General features: G+C 42.0%; 1 protein-coding gene across 1 annotated transcript; it reads left to right on the top strand.

Moving 5' to 3' along the window:
• The first annotated feature begins 38 nt into the window (after positions 1 to 38).
• LOC149299838 (ras association domain-containing protein 3-like) lies at positions 39 to 26,734 on the top strand. The gene is made up of 5 exons (XM_089486189.1): positions 39 to 161; positions 23,397 to 23,504; positions 24,837 to 25,095; positions 25,885 to 26,000; positions 26,585 to 26,734. Exons 1-5 carry the CDS (start codon positions 39 to 41, stop codon positions 26,732 to 26,734), a joined length of 756 nt encoding a protein of 251 aa, XP_089342315.1.

Here is a 26,734-nt window from a genome sequence, read left to right as displayed (position 1 = left end):
CTGAGGGGCAGGTTGCTGTGTCCCCCGGGGTGAGGCAGATGACTTGGAGCAGCAGCATGAGCAGCGGATACAGCAGCCTGGAGGACGACTCCGAGGAGTTTTACTTCACAGCCAAGACTTCCTTCAGGAGGACCCCCTGGAAGGCAGCCCGAGGGCAGCAAGTGAGTTTTAAACGCAGATATTTTCAGTGTCTCTACAAGCCGTTTCTCTTTGGGTGCCTTTTATGCGAAAAAGAAATCCCTCTCCCCTTTGGGGCATAAGGAAAGGCTTCACCGCACTATTGAGTGACCCCGGCCCACTCCTGCGTGTTTATTCCACTGAGAACACGAGTGACCGCGTGTTATAAGGGTATCCCCCATCATCCAGCAGGTTCACTAGTGCACGCTTCCCATGCAGTGCACTTTTATTACTAGTGACTTCTCGGCTCCAGTGCACAACGTCTTGCTTCTGTTGTGTGGAGTCTGGTGTGCTGAATGTATAGCTTTGCATGGAATCACCATATTGTTCTAATTTAAATGACTGTTACAATAATTAGGTTGCACTGATCACACTATAATACGGGTTTTGGTTGTTATGGTGGCCCCTGCTGATCCCCACTTGGCACCCCATGCATGGCAGCCCCCCCATTATTGCAGACATACATGTGGGGCTGTGTAATGTCAGTTTACATTGGTAATGAGTGGCATTTTCTGAACTATAGATCAGGTGTGTGAGCTCCCAATGTATAGCTCCGCCATCCCTCTGCGGGCCTGCATACTCAGTTTAGTGAATAAAGATATGGGCTGTGTGAGTGCAAGTGGGTCAATCTATGGCTGTTGAGTTGTGGAAGAACCTGATAAACTCTGGTGAGGAGATCCTGGGAAGAATCACCTAACTTCATAGTTTAAAGGTTGGATTATTTCCTGTATATTATTTGGCCTTACGCTGAGTTTATGGCTTTATGAGAACAGGCCGGAGGTTAAGTTGCGTTCCCAATGCCAGGTGTGTTTTCAGCTCTTACGTCCTTATAGCGGGTAGAGTCAGGTTTTCTTCTTCGTAATCTACTTGATCGTATATGGTTTGTGTGAAGAAAGTAACTTGGTAAATAAGGTTCTACCTGCTGCTTGAGGTTAATGATGACGCCGTATTAAGCACTCTTCATATGATGTAAGCACAGCCGGGATTTTTTTCCTCTACCGAGGAGCAGGTGTCTTTGTAATGGTGCCATTATATAAAAGGATCTTACAAGACATTAGAATTACTTTAAGAGAAATTTCCTGCAGAACATGTATTATGACAACTAGAAGTGATGCCCAACCTGATGCTCATTAGGCTGTGTTTGTTTTTATGATTTGCTCTCCATGTGTATGCTCAGCTCTTGGAGACCGGTGTGACAACACAGCCAGCGGCTATTAATATGTTAATAGTGTTTTACACACTTAGAGACCCTTCACTTTAATGCATATGATGGCTGTGCCACCTTTTGCATGCAAATGCAGCCCCCCGCTAGCTGTTAGTTTACAGTATTTAGAAAGCACCTCAATGTGTGTTGTTCTCTGAGGGCTGCTTGGGACATTTGGCTAAGTCAAAAATGACAAAGTAAATGAATAACCTGCCCAGTTTGCGATTACTTTCAAATTCCTTTATGTCTGAAGCAAGTCTGTGTATGTCATTTAGGAAATGAGACTCGACTTGCATGATGTGCGGCCATTGCGTTCACTTACTGTCCCCACCTGCCAGAGCCGGTGCATAAGGTCTCCTTCCTGACTCAGTGGGACACTTCTCTGTGAACTATATCAAACATCTTGTGGCTTTCCTTGGTGACCTGTAGTTACTGTAGAGTGTCCCCTTTCGTAGCCATGAGATGATTTCTGGTTTGTGTAAAGAAGGAAGGAGTTGTGGAATAGTTTTCTTTTGGTTCATCCTGGCAGGTGGCCAGTGGTCATGTCTCATGGTGCATCACACTATTACACATCACACGATTAAGCAGTATCGTGTTATGAAACGGGAGCTCTTAGATCGATGTTTCTGTGGGTGAGGCAGCTGGATCAGTACTGTGTGATACTTTGGCCACTTGCTGTCATAAAGTCATAGTCTAATGGTTGGCTTTGATGCAATAATAAATGACGTACTCTGGGACTTGCATGTTGCTATGGATTTCATTGTAGATTTTTGCAGTTGAAGGTTGAGGAACAAAGTCCGATGAGCCTTAGGTAGCCGTTCCATCATGGCATTCAGAGAGAGCTCATTGCCCTGTTTTCTAGGAAGCTTAGATATGCCCATGGTGATGCTGGCAGAATGCGTTCCATGACAGATATTAAGGGTTTTTTTTTTGTTTTGTTTTTTATATCATCGCAGAGGGCTGCTCTGGTTACTCTAAAGTATTTGTTTTGGCCATTGTTCACCGATGACATATTGGTTCACATTCATTTCCTGAGTTCTGTCCTTGAAACCTGTTGTTCTCCCTAAATACAAATGCAGACCTGTGAAGTAGTCTGCTGCTACCACATCCTATAATTACTTTTGCAGTCCCTCCTATGAGACGTGTAGAAAGTCCGTGGAGCCGTGCGTTGAGCGGCACGGTTCTGTTTAGTCTGCTGGTCTATGCGGTGTACAAACTCTACGCCGGGTCTTGTTAGATTTCTGAAATGAATCCCTCCCAGGAATTTTCTTACATGCCTTGTTTTTATTTATTTAGCTAACCGTTTGATATGTGATGTGCACGGTGTAGGCTTATAGAGCTTTGCAGATGCCTCCAAGCATGTTAACATTTCTTTAAAAATGCCAATGTTTGGTGCTCACATAAGAGCGCTGAGTGCCCCAAGCCGTCTTCCCAAAATGCTTTGTGAAACCACATGAGGACATACACAGGCTCTTAATGATCCCCCTCCTTAGCCTCGGGGGGTGCCCCCCTGTTGACTTCAATGGGACAGGCTTCTTTTCATTTTGGATTTTTGAGAAAATAAATCTAGGTCAGATTACTTTTAGAACACACGGGATGGAGGCACGTATTTATAGTTGTGTGTCTCAGACTCTCAGTTGTATGCAGCGGTTAGAGGTTTGTTCAGTGCTGTTGCAAAATCTGCACTATACAATTGACATGTTTTAAATATTTTGGACACTTGAAGGGCCGATGAGCATTGTACAGATGCGAATGTCATTAAATGGGATCTAACCCCCCCCCCCCCCCGCCGAAAGTTCTGGTTTAAATTATGCTTGTTAAGAGATTTATAGAATACCAAATCAATGATTTGCATGTGTTTCTAACTTTGCTACTAATCTGAATTTATGTATTTAGTAACTTAACATTTAAGGGTATTTTCAGACAGTAGTAAAATGGATTAAAGTGCATTTATCACTTGTGTTAAGTGCATGAAAGTAAGCAATGTGTGCCAATCCACATTAGCAAGAGAAAAGAGAGACTATCAGGACATCAAAGTGAGATGCCGTGCATCCCTGCTTCCATTGGTGAACCCTTCACACCAAATATCAACATAAATTGCAGCAAATCAGGGCATTTTCATTAATTAAGCTTTTAGTTGTGAGGAAGTTCTCATTTAGGAATATGTAAAACTGCAATTTTGGTGAGCACGTTGGCCAGAGAAAGGAAAACTGTAAGCTCGAGAGCAGGGCTGTTTGACTCTCAAATTATTTTGTGTATCATCGCGGTACACGGTTTGTGTTACGTCCCAGCAGGTGGTGGATTTCTGAAGGGTCCGGAGAGTACGTCTCTGCCTTGCTTAATTATTTTTTGTTGGACAGCAGCTAGAATAATACATTCTGTTTGAGTGGTACGGTCTGCACTGTACCCAAGAATAGTCAAAAGGGCCTCCGTCTACAGGTTAAGTGATTAAATACAGGCCCAGACTAGCAGAGGTAAAGAAGTACCCCACAGAGTACCTCCAGCGCCTGTAACACAGTTCCTGTAAGTGGTTTAAATCCAGAGTATCTGGCGGTTAATAATGTTGTAAGATTTCTTCTGATCTGTAAATAAGGAAAAAACAGTGCATGTTGATCATGTGCCAGCATTATCAGAGAAGTAAACGGATCATTGCACACACATGATCCTCTTGCATTAGCCGAGTAAAGGTCAGACACGGTACAGCCGGGCCGGTCGGGTTACATTCGTAGGTGTGTTCCTTTTGTGATGACCTCATTATGTATCTGAGTCCTCACACCCTCTTTTGAAGCCGGCTCAGACGAAGTACTCATACTGAATGCTTGGTTTCTGAAAAATACCTTTTCTATTTCTGCCATGCGCTTTTTTTTCCCCTCCTACGGGAAAAATGGGTGGCAGCGGAAACTAGTTTTATCTTGAGATATTATGCTAGGGTGGATGTTTAAGCAGATGGAATATAAATAGCAAACAACCCTATGATTAAACCTTCTTAAGTTCACAAATGTTCCATGCTTAGCAGAAGTAGACAAACTGCATACTTACCCGGTTTCCCATGTTTTCACACTTTGTCACACGTGCGTGTGCAAAAGCAGATTTTAAAGGGATCACCAGTGGGAATAGGTTCACTCGGCTGTTAACGGAAATTAGAGTTCCCAATAGTATCCGTTACAAGTACAAAGCCCTTTCCAACATGCTTGGCGTTATTTTCAGGAAACCTGACAATCTGCTAATCGAGTACGGGTTCTCTGCCCTATAATGCATCACAGGCTTCACTGTAGAAGGAATGCCGCCATTTGTCGGTGTCTCATCGCACTGGATGTACTGAAACTTGGATTGTTGTGCTTGATGTCTTATTATAGGGTGGTTTTGCTGTTAGATTTTTTTTTTCCCCAGTGTAGATAAACTGCTCAGATACAGCAAACTGGTGTGTGGCTGTGTGCGTGCGTGCGCGCCCTGAGGCTGAAAATTGATTTTAATGTATGGTCTTGATCTAATAAGCTAGTTTGCTTAACCCCTTGATGACAATTGCCGGTCCGATAACAGGACCGGCACGTCATTAAACGGGTGCAGAAAGCGATCTATTTTCGCTTTCTGCACCGAAACGGCGTTGCTGTAATGCCTCGACCTCGAGGCATTCAGCAACGCCATTATCGGCACAAAGGGGCCATCTCTGGCCCCTCCCCGGGGCGTCAACATCCGCCATACTTTTTATGGCGGCGGACGCCCGTTTTAAAAGCGTTTAGGAGGCGATCAACGATCGCCTCCTAAACTTAAATGGTGTCGCTGGAATGCCTCGATCAGGAGGCATCCAGCGACACCAAACACTTACCTTTGGATGGGCTGTGACCGCTCCGGAGAGCGGTCACAGCCGCAGCTGCTGGTGATCTTCGCCATCTGCAAGATGGCGGCGGTCCGGGAAAATTCAATAAAGAAACAATAAAGTCTAAAAAGTTCGCTAGACGGTCTCCAGACCCTCTAGAGAACTCTGGCTCCACTTGCAGGTTGAATATAGGTACTGCATTCAACCATGCAAGTCAATGGAGCTCAGCTTTCTAATCACAGTGTGATTAGAATAAATAAATTAAAAATAAAATAAAATTAATAATAATTAGAAAAAAAAATAGTAAAAAAACAGTAAAATGAAAAAATAATTTCCCACTGATTTCACTATCAGGGGAACCTTCAAGTTGAAAAAAAATGTTAAAAAAATTTAAAAAAAGGCAAAAAAAATTATATATATATATATATAAAAAATATATTTTTGTGAGCAAGTCCTAAAATTAGCATATTAGCTTAAAACAATTCTCGCATGGAAAGAGTTAAAATACTGGCATATTAAATGCCCATGGGGTGTCTACTTTTAAAAAATGTATGATTTGATGGGGTAAATTGAATTGGCCGGGTTCAACAAGGTCCCAATTAACACGGGGGGAAGGATGGCCACACATCTAATTTCCAATTAGAAAAATGCACACGTACCAAATGTGGCCTTTTAGTTCCCCCCAAAAATGACAAACCCATGCATGTGGGGTATCACTGTACTCAGGAGATGTTGCTGAACACATATTGGGGTGTCGTGTGACAGCAGCATATACCAGGAGCTGTAAATTCATACATAAAGTAGGTGTGTGTGGGAAAAATACACACACAAAAATACTACTGCAAACTTTGAAAAAAATGCTGGTGGTAAAATGTGTGCATGCAAAGAGTTAAAATACCAGCATTTAAAATACCCTGGGGTGTCTAGTTTTCAAAAATATATGGTTTTGTTGGGCATACTGAAATGGCCCGGCTCAAAGATGTACCAAATAGGGCACGGGCAGTGGATCCCCAAATGCCAAAGTTCAACATTGAAAAATGTGCATGCCCCAAATGTGGCCCTTTTGCCCCCAAACAGCCAGGCAAAATCATTCATGTGAGGTATCGCTGTACTCAGGAGATGTTGCTAAACACATATTGGGGTGTTTTTTGATAGTGACATATACCAGAACCTGTTTATTTATACCTAAAGTAAAATGTGTGTGTAAAAACAAATGCAAAAAAATTACTACCATAAAGTTTGACAAAGGCTGATGGTAGAATAAGTGCTTGGAAAGGGTTAAAATACCAGCATTTGGAATACCCTGGGCTGTCTAGTTTTCAAAAATATATGACTTGATGGGGTAAATTGCATTGGCCGGCTTCAAAGATACCCGAAATGGCACATGGGGGGAAGAATTACCAGACTTGGAAAAAATGGCTTTGAAATAGCAAAACGCTACCTGTACTTTTTGCCCCATAATGTGTAGAAAAAAGCAAAAAAACATAAAAACATTGGGTATTTCTAAACTCAGGACAAATAGAATCTATTTAGCAGGTTTTTTTATTACCTTTTATAGATGAGTAAAAGATTTTTCAACTAAAAGTTAGAAACAGTCATTTTTTTCTGAATTTTTAACTATATTTTATACTTTTTTTAATAGTAAATAATATGATACAATCAAAACAATGTCATCTAAAGAAAGCCCTTCTTGTCCTGAAAAAAACAATATCTAATGTGTGTGGGTTCAGTAAACGGGAAAGAAGAAAATTACAGCTAAACACGAGCAGCGCAGAAATGTTAAAACGGCCATTGTCACGAAGGGTACAAAAAGTAAAATCAGCCTTTGTCACGAAGGGGTTAAAGTGCTAGTGATCTTTAACAATGAAAATTTCCTTATTAGTCTTCTAATTTCTACTAAGACATATCTGTCCTGTTAGGGAAAATGTAGAGAAATATAGTTACTGTTCCTTGCTGCCTTTTGTGGTGTCTGAAAGGACCGTTCAGTGATTGCACATTCATCGCAACCCTGCAGGTGCATGGAGGACATGAGCAAAAGAGTGTCGAGGAATTCCTGTGTCGGCAGGCAGAAGTTATTATATTATTGATAGCCTTATGAAAATGGTCTCCATCACGCTCATGGTTGCTTTCTGGTTATTGTTGAGAAGCTCTTCAGCATCAGACACACTCCTTAAACTCAAAACATAAAACAGATGAATAGCACGGCTGTCGTATGGCAGCTGGGTTGTGCTGAAGAGCATCAAATAATCCATCATCGCAAAAATACAATGATGTAGTTTGGATACAAAAAAAAGTTGGCCACCCATCATATTCTTTGCTGAATGCAGTATTTTGGCAAAGGTTTGTATGGAGCAGATATTGGCACCTGTGATGTTTTTACATCCTTTTAATTTATTCCAAGGAAGAACAGCCATCGACACCTTTATTGAAATCCAATTTTTTGTTGAACTTTTCATAACTATTGGTTGAATGGATGTAATTTTACTTTTGGCTGAGGATCTCTATATATGTATTTTTTTCTTCTTATGCCAGATCTACTTTGTTTTTCCGTATTCGGCAATATGGCAGACCAAATTCCAGACCAATTTTAACCCATGTTACCCCCACCCCATACAGTAACAGGATTTTACCCTGTTTCAGCTCAGGTTAGGTGCAGTTAAAAGTAGGGCTGAAACAACTAATCGATAAAATCGATAATGAAAATCGTTGTCAACGATTTTCATTATCAATTAATCGAATCGATTTTTATCGATTATAAAAATTATAATCCGACCTCAAACAGAGATCAGATTATAACACTAGAATCCAGATCCCCCGCAACGCTGCAGGGGACCTGGATTCCCCTCACTGTCGGCCGGTCTCTCACTTCCGTCTCTCTCTCCCCCTCCCATACACCCCTCTGACTCCTCCCCCCTCCCATACATCACTCTGCCTCTCTACCCGGCTCCGTTACTGACTTCATAGAAGCCTCAGCGTAAGTGAAGGGCAGTAACGGAGGCTGTCTGTGCGCATCGTTTAGACCCCCACCGGCTGACAGAGAATCATCCTCTCTGTCAGCCGGTGAGGGTCTGCATCGCACAGACGGCCTCCGTTACTGCCCTTCACTTACGCTGAGGCTTCTATGAAGCTGCAGTGAAAGTTCCTGTCAGTAACGGAGCCGGGTAGAGAGGCAGAGCGGTGTATGGGAGGGGGGAGGAGTCAGAGGGGTGTATGGGAGCCACCCTCCCATACACCACTCTGGCTCCTCCCCCTCCCAAACGGCTCTCTGCCCGGCTCCCTGGTGTCTTGTGAACCTCCGTGGCTGACAGGAGGCAGAGTGGAGTATGGGAGGGGGGAGGAGGCAGAGTGGAGTATGGGAGGGGGGAGGAGGCAGAGTGGAGTATGGGAGGGGGGAGGAGGCAGAGTGGAGTATGGGAGGGGGAGGAGCCAGAGTGGAGTATGGGAGGGGGCAAAGTGGTATATGGGAGGGGGAGGAGGCAAAGTGGTATATGGGAGGGGGAGGAGGCAAAGTGATGTATGGGAGGGGGAGGAGGCAGAGTGCAGTATGGGAGGGGCAGGAGCCAGAGTGGTGTATGGGAGGGGCAGGAGCCAGAGTGGTGTATGGGAGGGGGAGGAGCCAGAGTGGTGTATGGGAGGGGGAGGAGCCAGAGTGGTGTATGGGGGGGGTATTATGAATTTCAGGGCATATAGGGGGTATAAGGCATATAAGGGGGGCATAAAACATACCTGGGGGTAAAAGGTATATCAGGGGTCTCAGTGGCATGTAGGGGGTATAAGGCATATCGATATTAGGCATATCAGGGGGGCATAAAACATATCTGGGAGTAAAAGGTATATCAGGGGGCTTAGTTGCATATCACTGGCATATAAGAGGTATAAGGCATATATGGGGGCAGAGTGGCAAGCTGGGGGTCAGATGTGCATAACCAGGGGCAATTTGGTAAATAATTTTTTTTCTCAGTTTTTATTAAATATGAAAAATAGTTAACATATGAATTAATATTTACTAATAACTTTGTATTAAAACCTAGTTTGAGAAACAGTGTTTGGGTTCTTGTAGCTTTTATTATGTCAGTAAAATAAGGTGAATAGCGAGAGGCCATTGCAATAAAGAGATGAAAGTGTAAATTGTACGTTTTCATTACATTATTTTAAATTGAAAAAAAATAAATAAAAAAAAATTGTATCCGATTAATCGAAAAAATAATCGGCCAACTAATCGATTATTAAAATAATCGTTAGTTGCAGCCCTAGTTAAAAGGCTTTGTAAGAAATTGCAATTAAGCTGCCACTAGTGGATAAATAGAGGGCATGGCGTCCGTTTATAGGCTGCCCAATTTACTTGGCTGGGAATGTTCTATGCTCTTAATTCTCTGCCTGCACGTACTGCACATATATTAAATATATGGCCACGAGTGCATCGCATTCTGTCGTAGGGTGTTTGTACACATGCTCAGTCCAACTCTGTACAGATTTATTTTCTAGTGACATGGCTGGCTCAAAATATATAAAAATATCTGTCATCCGCTTTTTAATATTTAACATACGATGACTATTGGCTCTAGGCTTATGTGTTGACCTACTCCTTACTGGATTTTGTAGCTTTAACTCTTAAAATCCAGCAATCTGTTGCTCCATTGCTTTCTGCCGGTTCTACGGAACACCTTATCAATGGTTGTATTCAAATCTTATCTGTCTATCTTATATGGCCTGCTGCCCAAACACACATTACTATTGATGTGGCGTGATTTGACTTGTAATATTTCTTCCGCTGGATTTACATCATATAGAAGACATTCACATGAAGTATGCTACCTTCCCTGTTAGGAACTACTGGCTTTATGGAAAGAATCAGTACTGTGTGTGTGTGTGTATATTTTATACAAACACTTATATATATACTTTTTGTAAATGGCCAAACCTGTGCATTGAAATGATTCAGTTGCCTTCGCTGTAGAGCATAATGTGTTTTTCTTTTCCTGTGTGAAGGGATGGATTGGATTTGCCGTTCGTTGCACTTGTCATTCTCGGGAGATGAGTTGTTGGGAAATCTGCCGGCATTGTGCTTTTCCTGTATATTGGGAGCCGTCCCCTCCAATTCTTGTTAAAATAATAGTAAAGCGGTTTTCTGGCCTTTCGGGTGTCTGGCGTAGTGTGCTGATAACGTGTGCAGAAGTCTCAGCGGACAGCATTTTCACCCTGTGTCGGCTGGATCGTCTGAAGTCTGTGCTACGAGGGAACTATAATCAAATATTCCCCCTTAACCTAATGTAAAGCAATGGAAATCCACCCGGTGTCTGAGTATACCGCAGTAATTTATATGCCAGGAGGTAGGTGTGTGTGTGTCTCAAAACGGAATGATTTTCTTTCTCGGTAGAGGGGATAAAGCAGGGTTCATACTAGGCTGTTGTGCTAGGTTAGGTTAATTATGAAGGCTTTACAAATCAAGCATGAAAGGCATTCAAGACATTCTGAGACCTCGTTAAGGGAGCTCCTGCCTTTTGCTTGCTGCAGTCAAGCTATTAAGTCGCCCTCCTGACCTACAGATAATTTTGGCATTAAAGGGCTTATCTGTTGTATGTTACTGTATGGCGAGTTCTGAAAGGTCACCTGTGATTGTTTGAATTTAGGCGTTTTCTTGAATTGATGGCTTTTCTCTTAATTGTTAAATTCAGTTTGTAGTGTGCGTGTGTGTGCGTGTATGTAATGTTTCAGCGTTGTCCTGTGCTCTGCACTGTCTGGAGAAGAAATGGAATATGTCCGTTTGTATTTTTATAATTAGAAGGGGTGTTAAAAGGAATATGCGGTGTCTGCCCCATCATATAGCATTTTGGTCTGCACTTCAGGGAGTAGTCTTTTAGCACCACAAACCTCCTACTTGTGCTGAAAGCGGTGGGGGATTTTTTTGTTAATCTTTCATTTCTGGCATTTCCAGTGCTAGCAGCGATGATTATTGAAACGGTGTTAAGTGCGCACCTAACATTATGTCAGCAGAGAAATACGATTGTGTTTGAACGTTGTAAGGAATGTGTATTTATAGATTCAAGAATGTACTTTGCTAAAACACAAAAGATCCTTGTTCTAGCTGTGATTTTGTGAGCCGAGATTGAGCCTTCGGCGGTTCTTGGGGTAAACCGGCTATCACGCTCTAAGGCTGCTCCAAACCAAAATAAACGTGCATGGTGTTCTCTACCAGGTAAAATAGCTGTCGTCTTTTTCTTTTCAATGCGTTCTTTCCCCGTGGCAGGACTCGGGATAGCACATTGCTGCCATTGCCCGTGCCCCTTGCACCGTATCCGGCTCAGCAAAGCCAGTGGCCCTGCGTTATTATATAACACAACGCTCCGCGGAGCTCGGGGCGGCTGCAGTGACTACATGGAAGAGTCCCGTCCAACAATAACTCTGCACTTCTGAAACTGTGTTCTAGTTTTCCTGCTTTACGGTAAAGTAGTTTGCTTTCAATAAACGGGCGCCCTTGTACCACACGTCTCCATTTTACTTATTATTTTCCTGGTTAAATATATTATATGGCCCTGTGGAATATGCCAACACTATATAAACAAATAAATAATTGTCTGTGTGCTTGGTACTTTGGCTTGGATGTTCAACCAAAAAGGCTGTACATATAATTACGGAATGGGTGTTGTTTATTGAGAACGATAATTACAGAGCGTAATAATGCAAATGGATGTCTGTGGGTAGTGTTAATTTATTGAGACGTGGGTATGTTTTAAAGAAACGTGTCATTACTGTTCCGTTTATCCCATCTGTCCCTACGTGTAAAACAGTATGCGTATCTACTGCTCTGCCCATTAACCTGTTTAGCGGACAAGTGGAGAGGCCGCTGGGAGTCCAATGCCTGTAAATACATACCCATCAGATATTTAAAATGTCTTTACAGAGGCACTACATAGATGTAAGCCTCGTTTTGCACAGGCTATCGCTGTAATGTATAGAAGTTTGGCGGAGGCAGCTTCTGAAGCTTAAATCTGAATAACTGTAAAACGGGAAACACTAAAACGTCTAAGCCATTATCTGCTTTTCACTGCGGGTGGAAGTTATGGGTTTTATCTCAGACGTGACACAAAAAAAACTGTGAAATGAGAAACCAATCAGGAAAGGGAGGTCATCCATATGGCCGGGATCCATCACTCAGCAGAAGAGACGGGAAGTGGACGGGCAAATCTCCTGCGCCGAGACCTTGTACTGTATCATGTGAGCAAAACAGGGTGAAACCTGGAGAGCGCTGAACCTTACCTTTGCACCAGGTGAATGGCCAGGCAGCTTTTGTTTGCTTTAGATATCCCATCTTTCCAATGTTCCCCCTGGGTTGGGCAACACTGAGATAGTCTCTTGCCTTATGCCGTGTGCTCGGGGTCCATAGCGGCATATCTCAGAATGTGAGATATGCCGCGTTTTGACAAATGTTTGTTTAGGGTTCCCCTGTTTTTGCATTGCAAAAAAATCTACCAACGTGTACACGGGATCTCGGTTTTGTAGTATAGTTAATGTGTAACAGAGCAACAGCTTGCCGGGGGAGTCATTACTTGCAGACTTCTTTCCCCTTTTGCAGCTGTTTCTGTAATGAGGACGGTAGTTTGTGTAATTTATAACATTATGCTTTGTTATCCGATCCCACAAACAGCGTGTGAGTGCCTCTAGCCATATGCTGCCACACTATATATAAATGTGAAAGGTGCGCCCCTAGGGTGAGTATGATTAAAGGGGGGCACTGGTGTGCCTTCTGTGAGTATAGAGAATGGTGTGTGTAACAGACTATGCAAGGTTTCTGTCGATGGCTTGTGGCAAATAACTCCTTTTTACATTAATTTATTTAGATTTCCCATAGATTAACAAGAAAAATCACGACAACTGTAAAAAGGGCCGATTTTCCATCTGCGCATGCAGTCGGTGTATCGGGGTTTAGTAGTGGTACTCTAGCTTGCTACGATGCTGGTAGGATGGGGTTATATTAACAAAATGAAAGGGATGATTGCATGGGGTGGAGCACTGATGGTTTCATATGCTTAAGAGTTTACAGAGCACTTGCCAGTAGCAGAGTCTCTTACAGAGGCCTTCTATGGGTTGGGACGTCCGACAACACGAAGCAGTCAAGCAAACGGGTGTATTCTTTCCCATGTTTATTTCTGAGAACATGACTGACAGGGAGGAGGTAGAGCATTTAGTCACTTCTCCCGTTTTATCTCGACGGACTCTGCTTCTGTTAAGAGTAGTCAGTGAGTGAGCTGCCCACCATGTAAAGTTCTGGAGCACGCCTGTGTTTGTGAGCAGCAGATACTTGTCGTATGTGTTGGCATTTGGCAGGATCTCCAAACCTGCAGGAGCCAATCCACTGATGAGGCTATAATGTTCTTCATAGTCCACGTTGGTTCATGGTTGCAATACGTACTTGTATGGCAAAATGTTTTGTTTTTGTTTGTTTTAATTATTCCATTGCAAAAAATACATGTATATGCGCTGGGCTTATAAGTAAGATAAATAAAAAGCAAAGCCTTCCTTCTCTGGGTTGCCTTTCTTTTGGTCCATGTTTTGTTCACCTAAAAATAATAATCTTAGAGTGCTTGGTATGGCCGTTGCTCGACATGGCCTGATGTAGTCTTTAGACCTTCATCCATCAACCGTCCTGTACATTCCTAATTTTGTTAATTTACTAAAAATAGCATTTTCCCAGATCAATAAAAAAATAGACCGGTACTTCCCCCACTGTATATGTAACTTATAGCCAGATAGGGATATGAGTCAATATAAAATGACTCCTTATTTTCTGAAATAAAATTATTAAAAACAATGTTAAGACCCTTAAAACCTGTGTTTGGTACAGTTGCTTGTTAACTTATGTTTGTTTGTACTCATTGATCATTAAAAAAAAAGACTGGTGGCTTAAGCCACTTTTGCATCATGTAGATGCATTATTTAAAGGGTTCATTTAACAATGGAAATGTCACTCGTCATGGAGCTTCACAACTGTCAGGCCTCCAAAAGAACAGGTTTTTATATTTTCCCTGCCTGGGGTCACTGCCGTCACTGTGTATATGTTTTTGATGGGTTGTCTGTCTTTTGAGCATCTGCTTGTGCTAAGTGTTTGATATGTGGGCTCATTAGATAGAAGATAATGCTCCAGCCACCCCATGTATTGTGTATGATGGCAGAGTGTTTCCAGTATGATTGCAGGTATCCATCAGACTCTTCTTCTGCTCCTTTTTATTGGAGATGTGCTCCGTGGAATGTTCCGTCTACGGTAGACGATGGTATTGATTGGCATATGTCAGACACTAGTTTACATTGGCACTGGCAGAATACAATTGAAGTGTAACTTAATTTAAGTGCTCATGCTAAATTTCAAAGGCACTTCGTGAGTACATGGGCAGAAAGTGCTCCCATTGATTGGAGGGAGAGCACATTTCTGCCACTGATTCTGCGATTAGAAATGAGAAATGGCTTTTTCCTTGTGTCCTATCGGCTATGTATAATTGAGCTCGGTTCTCTCTAATTTAAATATTGCTCGAATCTAATGTGTTTATAGTAGTATGAGGGAGTATCTCCTCAGCTATCTACAGTTATGAAGTAGTTTATAGTTTGAATTATTCCTTGCCTTTTTATTCTTCATGTGAACCTGGAAAGGAGATGTAGAACTGTGAGTAGTCCTTGGAACTCCTGTCTATAGCAGACCGTTTCTCTACGTACACAGAGAATTTTTAGCATACTGCTTTTATTCCCAGACCAAACGTATTTATACATTTTCTTTCAAGCAGTCTTTTTAAACATTTTAATTACATGTGTTCTTACTACAGATTATATCTTGTCAAACATCGAGATGCTACAATGAATAACCAGGGCCATTGGCACGTGTATTCTGCCAGTTCCAATGTAAACTAGTGTCTATAGCATATGCCCATCAGTACAATGCGTTCTTTACATTCTCATTGGACACACCATTTTAATGCTGTCTCGTTGGAGCTTCCGTATGTAAATGAAAAGGACATTGCATGACCCATGAGTTTATATTTTTTAAATTCCAGACATGTTTAGATGTTTGTGCCGGCATTAACGTGAACAGTGGCCACACTAAACCAAACCGGAGATAACTTGGGTTTAAATCCGTCCCCCACTTTGTGCCTGGTGGGGAGTCTTCGGCACCTCTGCTTCCTCTGAGGAATGTTGATGCCATAAAGATCACCAGTTCCCGCTGCGGGATGAAGGAAAGGCGGAGCGGCCACATCGCTTCCTGCGCAGCGGGGCTTCCTGCACATTCATTGGAAGGAAAAGGCCCTAAAGAATGTCTCGAGCCATGACTTCTGAAATGCATTGTTCTTCCATTCTAAATTGAACCTGTGAATTGAGTCATCTCTCCAGGGGTGCCGTCTTACAGCAGCTGACGCGCCTCATCCTCCAGTGCACTGGTACAGGTGAAATCAACCAATTCACGAAGCACTTCACAACTTATTTACAAAAAAAAAGTGAACAGAAGTATGTTTTTGGTTTGTTTTCCAGGTATACAGAGCTAGGCTTTTCTTATAAACCATTTGTGCGCTTGTGGCCTCTCTTTGTTTTATTTTTAATTCCACTGAGATTATGTCCAGAAAGGAATGTGATGTAGTTGGGGCAATTCAGCCGCATACTATGTTATGGTGGAGCTTTGTGTGTAAAGCGATTAGTAGCCGCCAGGGAGAATGTTATTTTACTTTCCCTTTAAAATACCTCGGGTATTGGTTCCGTGGGAAATTAACCACATGTGATTTCCAGTGTATTTCCTGCACATACAATGCAAGTCGTGAAGAAGTAAAGTGTATTGTTAATGAATTTAAAACTTTTCCAGTGATTCCATTACATTGACTTGTAAAGTGCCAGCGGATTCCATAGAGCTCATACAGGAGTGAGAGGAAAAAGAAACAATAACATTAGAGTTGATGATATATAAAATGTACAGTAATGTGAACATGTGTAAAAAATACAGGTACTGGAGAAACCCTGATCTTGTGTGCGACTCTCAGCGATGGTGGCTGCACCGTTAACTATATTGTAAAACACCACACATAAATATACCAAACCCATTCTAATGTATTCTCTGAGCTGTGGAAAAACGCCAGGGGCTTTTGCTGAGCTAAATTCTTAATCGGGGATCTGATCAGCACTGCTTTCCCAAGCGTTCAGACCCTGGTACACATCACACAGTTTGTTGCATACACCCTTGTTTTGTGTAACGGTCCGCAGTAACTGTCGTCCGTTGGGGATAAGATGGGCACGTCCGTGTTGTGTTGGACATGTCTGTTGAGTAGGATTATATAAACCATTTAATCTGTATGTGAAACACTTGTTCTGTTGCGTTTTTTGTATACTTTAAGTTTTCCCCATAAACCTAACATTTGTCTTTTTATAGTTCTGGCTAGCAGTCCTGTAGTCTTTCATTTTATCAACAGTCTCTCTTTTGCCAGAAATATCTGTTTTGCTACAGCCATTTTAACCAATTTTATATTTTGTTCTGTATTCTCTCAACCCATCAAATATATTGTATATTTAATTGGTATACATGTACTTGCCAGTGAACGAGAACCTAATAATCTCATCCCTTTTGCCTGTTCAGCCACTTGTGACCACGGTTAGGCTGTATTCAATCATGTAGTAACCATGGATCCTTTGGTTTTAGCCCCTTAAGGACAATGGGCGGTACCTAAACCCATTGAAAACCCATTTTGAGCCAGGCTTCGTCATTAAGGGGTTAATATAATGGTTTCATAAATGGCAAAACATCTTACACGTGTGTTGACAGTTAGTGCATTTGGAGTAACGTGCAAGTAATCCCTACAGAGTGGTAAGGCTTGGTCTGAAACCCTCAACTGGTGGCTTGTTCAAGCGTTGACCACTTCAGAATCTGCTCTGATTGCTGGCTTCTCCTGCGCCATGTCTTCAGCTTCATTGGCGCTAATCCCCAATTTGTCCGGGTATGTTTGTGAGAAGCAATGTCTGCAGTCTTGTTTGTGCAGTCTATACACATTCATGATGCTACACATATGGCCCCCGTGAATAGATGCAGTGAAGCTACTCTTATAAGCCGGAGGTATCCGGAAGGAATTAGAATGCGACAGGTTAGAACTAAATTCTGCTTTCAGGCTTTCTAGGAAGAGGATTCCTCCTAAGGTAGAGGAGCTTGCCACAGCATAAGTGAAGCTAGCCTTTCTAGCATTTGTTGGCAGTGATGCCATTGACACAGCTGTTGTGACAGATCAGGTTCTCATTAATGTTCTTTCACTTCCCTCCCCATCTGGTAATTGCAATGCTTTTTTTTTTCTTTTTCTTTTACACAACATAAAAGGTATTTGCTCAATTATAAGATGACCCGCAGACTTTTGCTCTTAATAGAAAAAAGGAAATGCCTGAACATAAGACAACTTTATTGGAAAAAATAAAAACCACTGTTTTTGCTTTGGTCCAAGTAAGGAAAAGCTATGAACTGGTGACAGGGTCATGGGGGGCCAATGCATGTGATCAAATACAACAGCCAAGCTACTGTAGCTGAAATTGCTGAAAAAGTTCATGCTGCTTCTGATAGAAAGGTGTCGGAATACACAGTGCATTGCAGTTCGCCGCGTATGGCGCTGCGTAGCCGCAGACCAGTCGGTGCCCATGCTGACCCCTGTACACTGCCAAAACGCCTGCAATGGGCACGTGAGCCTAAGAACCGGACCACGGAGCAATGGAAGTAGGTGGCCTCGTCTGATGAATCACGTCTTCTTTTACCTGGATGGCTGGGTACATGTGCGCCACTTACCTGGAGACCTCGCCTCATAATTTACAGGACTGCTGCGAACGTCTTGGTGCCAGATACCACCGCACACCTTCAGAGGTCTAGTGGAGTCCATGCCGGGTCAGGGCTGTTTTGGCTGCTAAAGGGGGACCTACACAATATTGGGTCATAATGTTATGGATGATCTGTGTTTCTGCACTTTTTTTTTTTTTTTTGCAAATCCATCTGCAATATTCAGGCCACTTGGAGTACTTCTGCAACAGGCTGGAGTTACCTGGAACAGATACTGAAACTGCTTTTGTAACAGTAGTGTGAGGCTTTTTTTTTTTTTTTTATCCTGGTGCATAAGAAGTGCGAAGAGAGGAGCACCCTTGCCCCATACAAGGTTACCGTATCATGCATTGACAGAGGAGTGCATTGTGTCAGACGCGCTAGAGCGTGGGTCTCTGTCTCCCTTTGATCTGTTGATGCCACATCTTTTTGTGATATGATCGAGTATACTAGTCTTTCTTACTTCAACAGTGTTTTGTTCCTTGGCTTTGGAAAAAGGACAGACTTTGAAGCTGCCCCAGGCAGGGATGAAGTCTGTCCAGATCACAGTGGGGTTTTAAGGTTTAGTGTTACATGTTGTATGTGAGAGATTGAGTTTTATATGTGAACAGTGATTTCCCCCTGGGGCACTGCTGGTATAGTGTATGGGTGGGTATTGAGACTGCTATAATTTTTTTTTATTATTGGAAATGAGCATGTTGAACAAGCATCTGTAATATTGTTTATCATGGCCTTGAATCCTGTGGGAGTACAGACTGAAAAGAATACTTTTCATCTTTTGTTTTTAATCCAGTGTTTTAAACATGCAGCCTTAAGTATTATCTATTAAATATTACTTTTTCAGCTTGCAACAAGTGCTTGACTGTTGTAGCATTGGCAAAGCCTGCAGTTTTACAACATGGCCTTGTAGGGTAGAGCGGAGCTGGCAGCCAGGACTTTGACAGATGAGGTCATTACAGTCTTGGCTAAAACAAGATTTCGTGGAAGTATATGAACACACACAGCTCTCCACACTTTTTGAAGACCTCCTAGTTGTCAAAGCATCAACTATTCTTTAAGCCAGATGGGTTAATTTACTAAAGGGCCAGTACTGCCAAGTATCTTCAGCAAGAAGGGCCGAGCTGACCCTGCATAATGGAGAACTCAGTGTGTGAGGAGACTGGTGGAATCATGCCGTATACATTTAGGGGGGTCCCAAGCTCTTCCTGCGGCAGGAGCTCCTAGGGATTGGTGTTTCATAATGTGTAGTGTAGGGCTGAAACAACTAATCGTTAATCGATTATGAAAATCGTTGGCAACGAATTTCATCATCGATTAATCGAATCGATTTTTATCGATTATAAAGAGGGGGTTTTTTTTCAGAGCAAATGCTCTGAAAAACTCCTCTCCTTATAATAATCCGATCTCAAACAGAGATAGGATTATAACACCGGAATCCAGATCCCCCGCAACGCTGCAGGAGACCTGGATTCCCCTCACTGTCGGCCGGTCTCTCACTTCTGTCTCTCTCCCCCCTCCCATACTTCACTCTGCCTCCTCCCCCTCCCATACACCACTCTGGCTCCTCCCCTCTCCCATACAACTCTGGCCCCTCCCCCTCCCATACTCCACTCTGGCTCCTCCCCCTCCTATACTCCACTCTGCCTCCTGTCAGCAACGGATCTTCACTAGACAAGGACGTTCACTGCAGCTTCATAGAAGCCACAGTGTAAGTGAAGTGCAGTAACGGAGGCTGTCTGTGCGATGCAGACCCCCACCGGCTGACAGAGGATAGAGAGGCAGAGCGGTGTATGGGAGGGGGGGGGGGGTCAGAAGGGTGTATGGGAGCCACCCTCCCATACACCACTGTGGCTCCTCCCCCCCCAGAGAGGATGATTTTCTGTCAGCCTGTGAGTGTCTGTTACTGCACTTCACTTTCACTGCAGCTTCATAGAAGCCACAGTGTAAGTCCTTGTCTAGTGAAGATCTGTTGCTGACAGGAGGCAGAGTGGAGTATGGGAGGGGGAGGAGCCAGAGTGGTGTATGCGAGGGGGAGGAGCCAGAGTGGTGTATGGGTGAGTTATAGTGGTGTATGGGGGGTATTATGAATTTCAGGGAATATAGGGGTATAAGGCATTTCGATATTAGGCATATCAGGGGGTCATAAAACATCTGGGGGTAAAAGGTATATCAGGGGGCTCAGTTGCATATCACTGACATATAAGTGTCACAGTGCAATCTGCCCCCATATATGCCTTATACCTCTTATATGCCAGAGTGGCAAGCTGGGGGTCTGATGTGCATAACTGGGGGCAGTTTGGTAAATAAAAAAAATTTAAATAAGGCTTTTTTTTCCTCATAGTTTTTATTAAATATGAAAAATAGTTCACATATGAATTAATATTTACTAATAACTTTGTATTAAAACCTAGTTTGAGAAACACCGTGTTTGGGTTCTTGTAGCTTTTATTATGTCAGTAAAATAAGAAGGTGAATAGAGAGAGGCCATTGCAATAAAGAGATGAAAGTGTAAACTGTACGTTTTTTATTACATTATTTTAAATTTAAAAAAATTGCATTTTTTTATCCAATTAATCGAAAAAATAATCGGCCAACTAATCGATTATTAAAATAATCGTTAGTTGCAGCCCTAGTGTAGTGAAGTCAAGGATGTGATACCACAATTGCCTTTTACTTTACTGTATTGCTATCAGTAGCCAGTGCCCCCTGTCATTTTATAGGCGGTGCATGTAGGTTAAAACAGTTGGGCTACTAACTAATTGCTTATTGCATGGTCCTGTTTGGATAAAGGCATTACATATGAGACTAATTTAGTCATTACAAAATATCAATTAATTGGGCAATTTACTGTCCCTTATACCTCCGCCAAAGAATGCTTTTTAAGGTATCTGTGAGCCTGCAGCATTTCCCGGGCCAGCGAGAAATGGCATATAGGTGTGAGTAGAATCCTGTCAATTAAAGTGCATTAAGGCTGGAGTATCTCTTTAAACACTGTGAAGGACTAAAATGTGTGGTCACTGGACATTACAATGCTATAATGGTCAGTGCAACCCTTCTTACAAGGGAACCTGGTAACTCCCCTTAAAATGTTCAGCTCAGGTGCTCAAGGTGAGTTTATGACAGTCAATAGGGAATAAATGTCTGGCAACTTCGCAAAGGGTGACTTTACTGAGCAGTCGGAACTTTATCAGATTCCATGAGTTTAGCTAAACGCTCTGTTTTTGTGTTCCTAAGGACACTGTGTAGTTTCCCTTATTGCATTACAGTGAACATAACCAGGAAACATGGTAGTAATGGGTGATGGGAATCGTGCAGGGAGCGCTATGTTACATGCTTATCAGCATATTCCCTGTCCTATGATGTTGTTGGCAACAAGCCTTCCAAATGTTACGTGAAGAAATGCATGCCTTTCACACAAGCATGTAAAACTCTACTTGACCATTAAGGTCAAAATTTTTATCTTTAAAAATATTTAGGCCCTAAAGGCAATTCTGGCTAACTGTGGATAAAAAAACCCCAAAAAAAACATCCTAATGATTTGGTTTGTATCACTTCATTCACTCATTCAGAAGAACTCGTTTGAAAGCGTTGATGACCAGTTAGTGGTCGGGGTCATGTAAGGGAAGATTTAGCTCTGGGTAAGAACCTGTGCAGTTGGGATACTGCATTTGTTACCCCCTCAGACCCTTTTGTTTTGTCAGCGGTTGGAGGTGAACATTCTGTCAATCACTCTTTAAGCTGCTTGTGACCTGGAGACCTCCAGCACCCACTTGAAACTTAATACACATCTACTGTGCTATCCATGTGTCTTTATAAGTTAACCATCCCTGAAGGCTGAAAGCAGGTATTCTCACTGCTGCGCTAATGACCTGTATTGCTACAAGTTATGAGCAAAGACCATTTGTTACATATAATCTTTTTGCTCATAAGAAGGGTATGCACTGGAGCTGTTGTCTGTTATCAGGATGGTGTGCGAAAATACTGTGAAAAGTTTCTTCTATTCCTTTAAAGGCATTTTAAGGTGCGATCAGTCCTCCGTAATGACAGGTTTCAGATTATTGCGGCTCTCGGAGCAGAATCGTGCTTGGAAACCAGGCATCGCTCAGTCCCATACTATATATGGGCCTCGGGTGAGTGGAGCTGTGCTGCATGTATTTATAACACCGGCGTGTTGGAGCTACTGCACCGTCAGAACAAATGCTGATTGGGAGCTAGCCTTTTCTACGCTGTGAAACAGAACATTTCATAGTGATCTGACAGCACAGCAGAATGTCACGAGTGATTTATCCCCAGCCTTTTTTTTTTCCCTTTTTTTTTTTTCCCTGCAGACCTTTATGGTACATAGTGGAGTTGTTATAGTCATAAATGACTAAAAGGTTCTTTATTTCTGATGCTCCTCAGATCTGTCAATTTTACAAAATACTGCTAGGGTTGTAAATGTGGTTTTGATGTCCATAGTGGCATTCATTTAAAAAAAAGTGATCCCAAAAACGCATCGTGCACCCCCTACCTCCACTAGGGTTGTGCTGTGTATGCATGGACAAAGAACAGTGTACTCCTTAAAACCACACAATCACACACACCTGAAAAGTTATCTGTTCCCTTGGGATTGTACAAGGCAGCTCTTTAAAGGACTGGTTGAGGTATGATAGCTGGTAATGATTCTTGGGTTGGCTGGGCACATTTAACTGACCAGGGGTTACAGAGACACGCCATTTCCCTTTACACCACTTCTGAGATACAAACAAGATAAAATAATAGACTGCATAGTCTGGATGAAGGGCTATGTTGCGTTATGTAATACACATGGTCACTCCAGAACTGCTATAAATTCATAAATGTATGATTTAATGGGACAGTTGTGTCCCATTTTTTTTCCTGCACATGAGGCTGTTGGTAATCAGTCATTGGCTCCCTGGGCTTTTCCATCTTGGAACCTGGTTCAATACTGGACAATAATCTGCACCCCTTCAATGCTGCTGGGACCTTAGCCTTTAAATATTTAAAGGTTGGGTTATATATATATATCTATATATATATATATATATATATATATATATATATATATATATATATATATATATATATATATATATATATGCATGCATATCCAGGGTTTTGTTCATTAGAGTGTGCTGGAAGGTAAATTCGCTCAGTGTCTTCAGTAGGCATCAAGCTGACAACCAAAGTGAGCTTCTCGCAGGACCAAGGCTTGAGCCGAGCTGTCTGTAGTATACTCTGTCAATGTAGAGACATTTTTTCCAGGGTATTTGGGGGACTGCTTTGTATGGCTTTTTAGTATATTTATCTTTGTCAGAATAAGCTGGTAAGGTGTAAAAGCAATAAATATCTTCATGTAGTCACTTATCCTGCTCTGCTTTCAGGATGGTGAAAAGGAAAGAGATCCACTCTCATACCTCAGTAAGGAAGAAACCAAAGAGAAGATCCAGCTTTATAATACAGCAGTGACGGACAAACTGAAAATGACCTTGGTAAGAGGCTTTGTACCTTGCAATTATTAGTTATAGTCCACCTTGTTCCCAGGGGTTGAGAGAATAAATCAGGGCAGTAAAGTGAATGGTGCTCTAGTGCTGCCAACGTTTTGTACAGTTCTTGGGTTCCCTGACAAAAATTTCCTCTTGCTAAATGTCTTCAAAATTACACTGATTGCAAGCCAAAAAGCACAACTAATGAGTAAATTCTGATAAATGAATGCAGTTTAATGTAAAGGCTGTGCATACACACATCATTGCAGGTAGATCTAATCTCCTTTTTTTAGAGTTAGAATAAATCAGATGTGTACAGTTAATAAAACGTGTGTTAGTCAAAAGCCGTACATCTGGCCTTACTGCCTCTGTACAAGACCATACAGGCTGGGAGAGGGTATGTATATTTATATATGTAAGAACATGAATGTCTAAGTGTGCGTTAACATGAATCTCTATGTGAAAACATTTGTGTGAGCATGAATGTTTGTGTGGACACGTATGTGATTTTGTGTTGCATGAGTATGTAAGTGTGTTTGTGAGCAAGAATGTGTCTACATACATGGTGTCAGAGGGAGTGTGTTAGAGCATGTTAGTGAGTATAAGTGAATCTGTTAGCATGTGTTACTTTGTTTACATGTGTGTGCCAAAGTGTATGTTGCAAAGGGAAAAAGGCACAGACAAGCTGTTTGGGGTAAATGATGGCACAAACAAGCTGTTTGGGAGAAAAGATTGCACAGAATGAGTGGGCTAGGTGGGCACTGATAAGCGGCTTGGGGCAAAGGTAGCACTCACAAGCTGTTTGGAGGTAAAGATCACACTGTGGGACATGTTTGAATATGGGGGGCCCGGGGCAATTTTCTTACTGGAGCCATGTTTTTGGTTACGTCTCTGTGTATAGTTACAATTCAGGGGGATTTCTTCAAAGGCTCCTTTATACATTGCAGCAACGTGGCTCTTCTTGCTGAAGAAAATGATTCGGGCTGGTTCTTCAAAATGAGTAGAAGAGTGAAGGAAGCCTTGTTTGGAGAGCTTGCTGATTTAACAATGCATTATGCAGGTCCAGCCAAGCTCTTCCTGCAGAAGTTTATTGGGGAGGATCCTTTATATAATGTATAGTGCAGTCCAGGAGTTGCAACCAAACAAATGTTATTAAAAAACAAAAAAAACAAACCTCATTATGTGCTGAAGCAGAGACATGCCTAAAGCACTAGATTAACCTGCTACTGTGGGACTAGAGGGTAGGAAGCTGTTCTAACTATGATACGTTGGCTTCATTTATTAGACAATCAGTTTACAAAGTATTTTATGTTGTACCTTTTCAATATTTTTCCACAGAATTCCAATGGGATTTATACGGGTTTCATCAAAGTACAAATGGAGCTCAGACGACCTATCACTGTACGGACACGCACAAATGCACAAAGCCATGGCAATGAAACAGCTTTCTATATGCCCAAGGACAACATAAACATTCTGCACATCAGTAGCAGCAACACTGTGCGTGAAGTTATCGAGGCCTTGCTTAAAAAGTTCCTGGTAGCTGACAATCCTGCCAAGTTTGCACTTTACAAGCGCTGTCAGAAGGAGGATCAAGGTACGGTAGAACCATTCCCACCACCTTCGATGTGCTGAGTTGTAATTGAGATGATGCTTGACAGGAGCATCACTGTACTATAGTGTGACCCTCCTGTATTATATTCCACAGGGGTTGAACACCAATATGCTACCTGCTACATAGTATATGATCAATGCTAAGACATGTAGTAGGCACTTTTAGTGTTAGCATTTACTTCTTAAATACATTTGCTGTTGTAAAAGTCCCGGTAGCTAGGAGTTTGTGTAGGTTTATTAAGATGTCTTTGTATTATGTGAAGTGTGTACAATTCATTCTTGTTTTGGTTCACCTATTTGTACTAAGGAGTTTGCCATGACTCAGTAAAGCCTCAAGCAGATGTGAAAAGTTTCTTAATTCTTGTGTCAATTGCTATGATATTTTATTAACAAAATACATATACAAGAGACACGTTTTGCCATAACTTCTAGGAGTTTGTTGTGCTGAAAAGTAATCACTGTGTTGTAACGTCCTTGCGTTACCTAATGGTTTCAGCCATCACATGCTCCACAAAGAACTAAAAAAACAAAACATAGTAAATCTTGCTGTATCGCATCGAGATGGTACTTACTGGACCTTCAGTTTGCTGGCAGGAATTCTCCTTCCATCTTCTGTATCTCCATAACATCGAGCATGGGATAAACCTTCTTGGGTGCCACACTCAGTTTAGTGAAGAACATTGTCATGTCGATTCAATAGCTAAGCCTGTGTCCGGTTTTTAGAGGTGTGTTTTTGGTTTTTTTTTACATTTTGGGTTTCTGTCGTCTTCAGTGTACATGTGCAGGCTGTCTGACAGGGAGCATCCTCTGTACCTTCGATTGGTCGCTGGTCCAAGTCATGAGGCCCTAGGCTTTGTCTTGCGGGAGCACGAAACTGGGGATGTCATGGTAAGATGTCTTTCTAGTCAAATGCATCCTTTAACTTTGTAACAGAGGTGTGATGCATGTGTGCACCAAATATGTAGACACCTGCTCAAGTCATCAAACTATATACCCTGAAATATAGAACATATTCCTCAAATTCTTAAACTTTAGTACAGTTATGTTGTTCAGCAGTTCACACAGTGCCATAGAAATACTCGGGTAGAGAGGACCCTGTTCTCGAGCTTCATAGCATCAGATTATTGCATGTTAAATACTTTCAAGTTGACCTCTGGTTAAGTCTGAAGAGATTTGGTGTGTTTTTCTTTAGTTCCTTCTAAATGTTTTTATTATAAAATAGTGCCACTTTTACAGAGCAGGTGGGGAGGCGTAACTGCAAATCAGAGCAGGTGAGAATTTGTACATTTTGTTTCCTAGGCAGGCAATCCTTAACTGTTGCACAAAACGCTCTGTACAATGTAGACAGATTAGTAAATATAAACAAATGGTGTAGAGGGCCCTGGCAGTCAGATCGCCTCTAAAATATTTAAATAACAAAAAGAAAATATATATATATATATTTTTTTTATTTTTTTATTTTTTTTTAACAGTGGGAAGCCTTCTCTCTACCTGAACTACATAACTTCTTGCGTATTTTGGACAAAGAGGAGGAAGAACAGCTACAAAGTTTAAAGAGGCGTTATGCATCATACAAGGAGAAACTGGAAGAGGCCTTGAGTGGAGTGCGTAAACCTGGCTAA

Source organism: Sceloporus occidentalis, unplaced genomic scaffold, assembly GCF_023333645.1.
Source record: "Sceloporus occidentalis isolate IW3139 unplaced genomic scaffold, rSceOcc1.0.p SCAF_28, whole genome shotgun sequence".
Lineage (NCBI taxonomy): Eukaryota > Metazoa > Chordata > Lepidosauria > Squamata > Phrynosomatidae > Sceloporus > Sceloporus occidentalis.
Note: the sequence above shows the minus strand (reverse complement) of the source record. Positions and strands in the feature narration are given on the sequence as shown.

Coding starts and splice junctions, on each gene's coding strand:
- LOC149299838 (XM_089486189.1), top strand. CDS start 39: ATGACTTGGAGCAGCAGCATGAGCAGCGGATACAGCAGCCTGGAGGAC. Junction 23,505..24,836: donor ACAAACTGAAAATGACCTTG/GTAAGAGGCTTT, acceptor ATTTTTCCACAG/AATTCCAATGGGATTTATAC. Junction 25,096..25,884: donor CTGTCAGAAGGAGGATCAAG/GTACGGTAGAAC, acceptor TGTCGTCTTCAG/TGTACATGTGCAGGCTGTCT.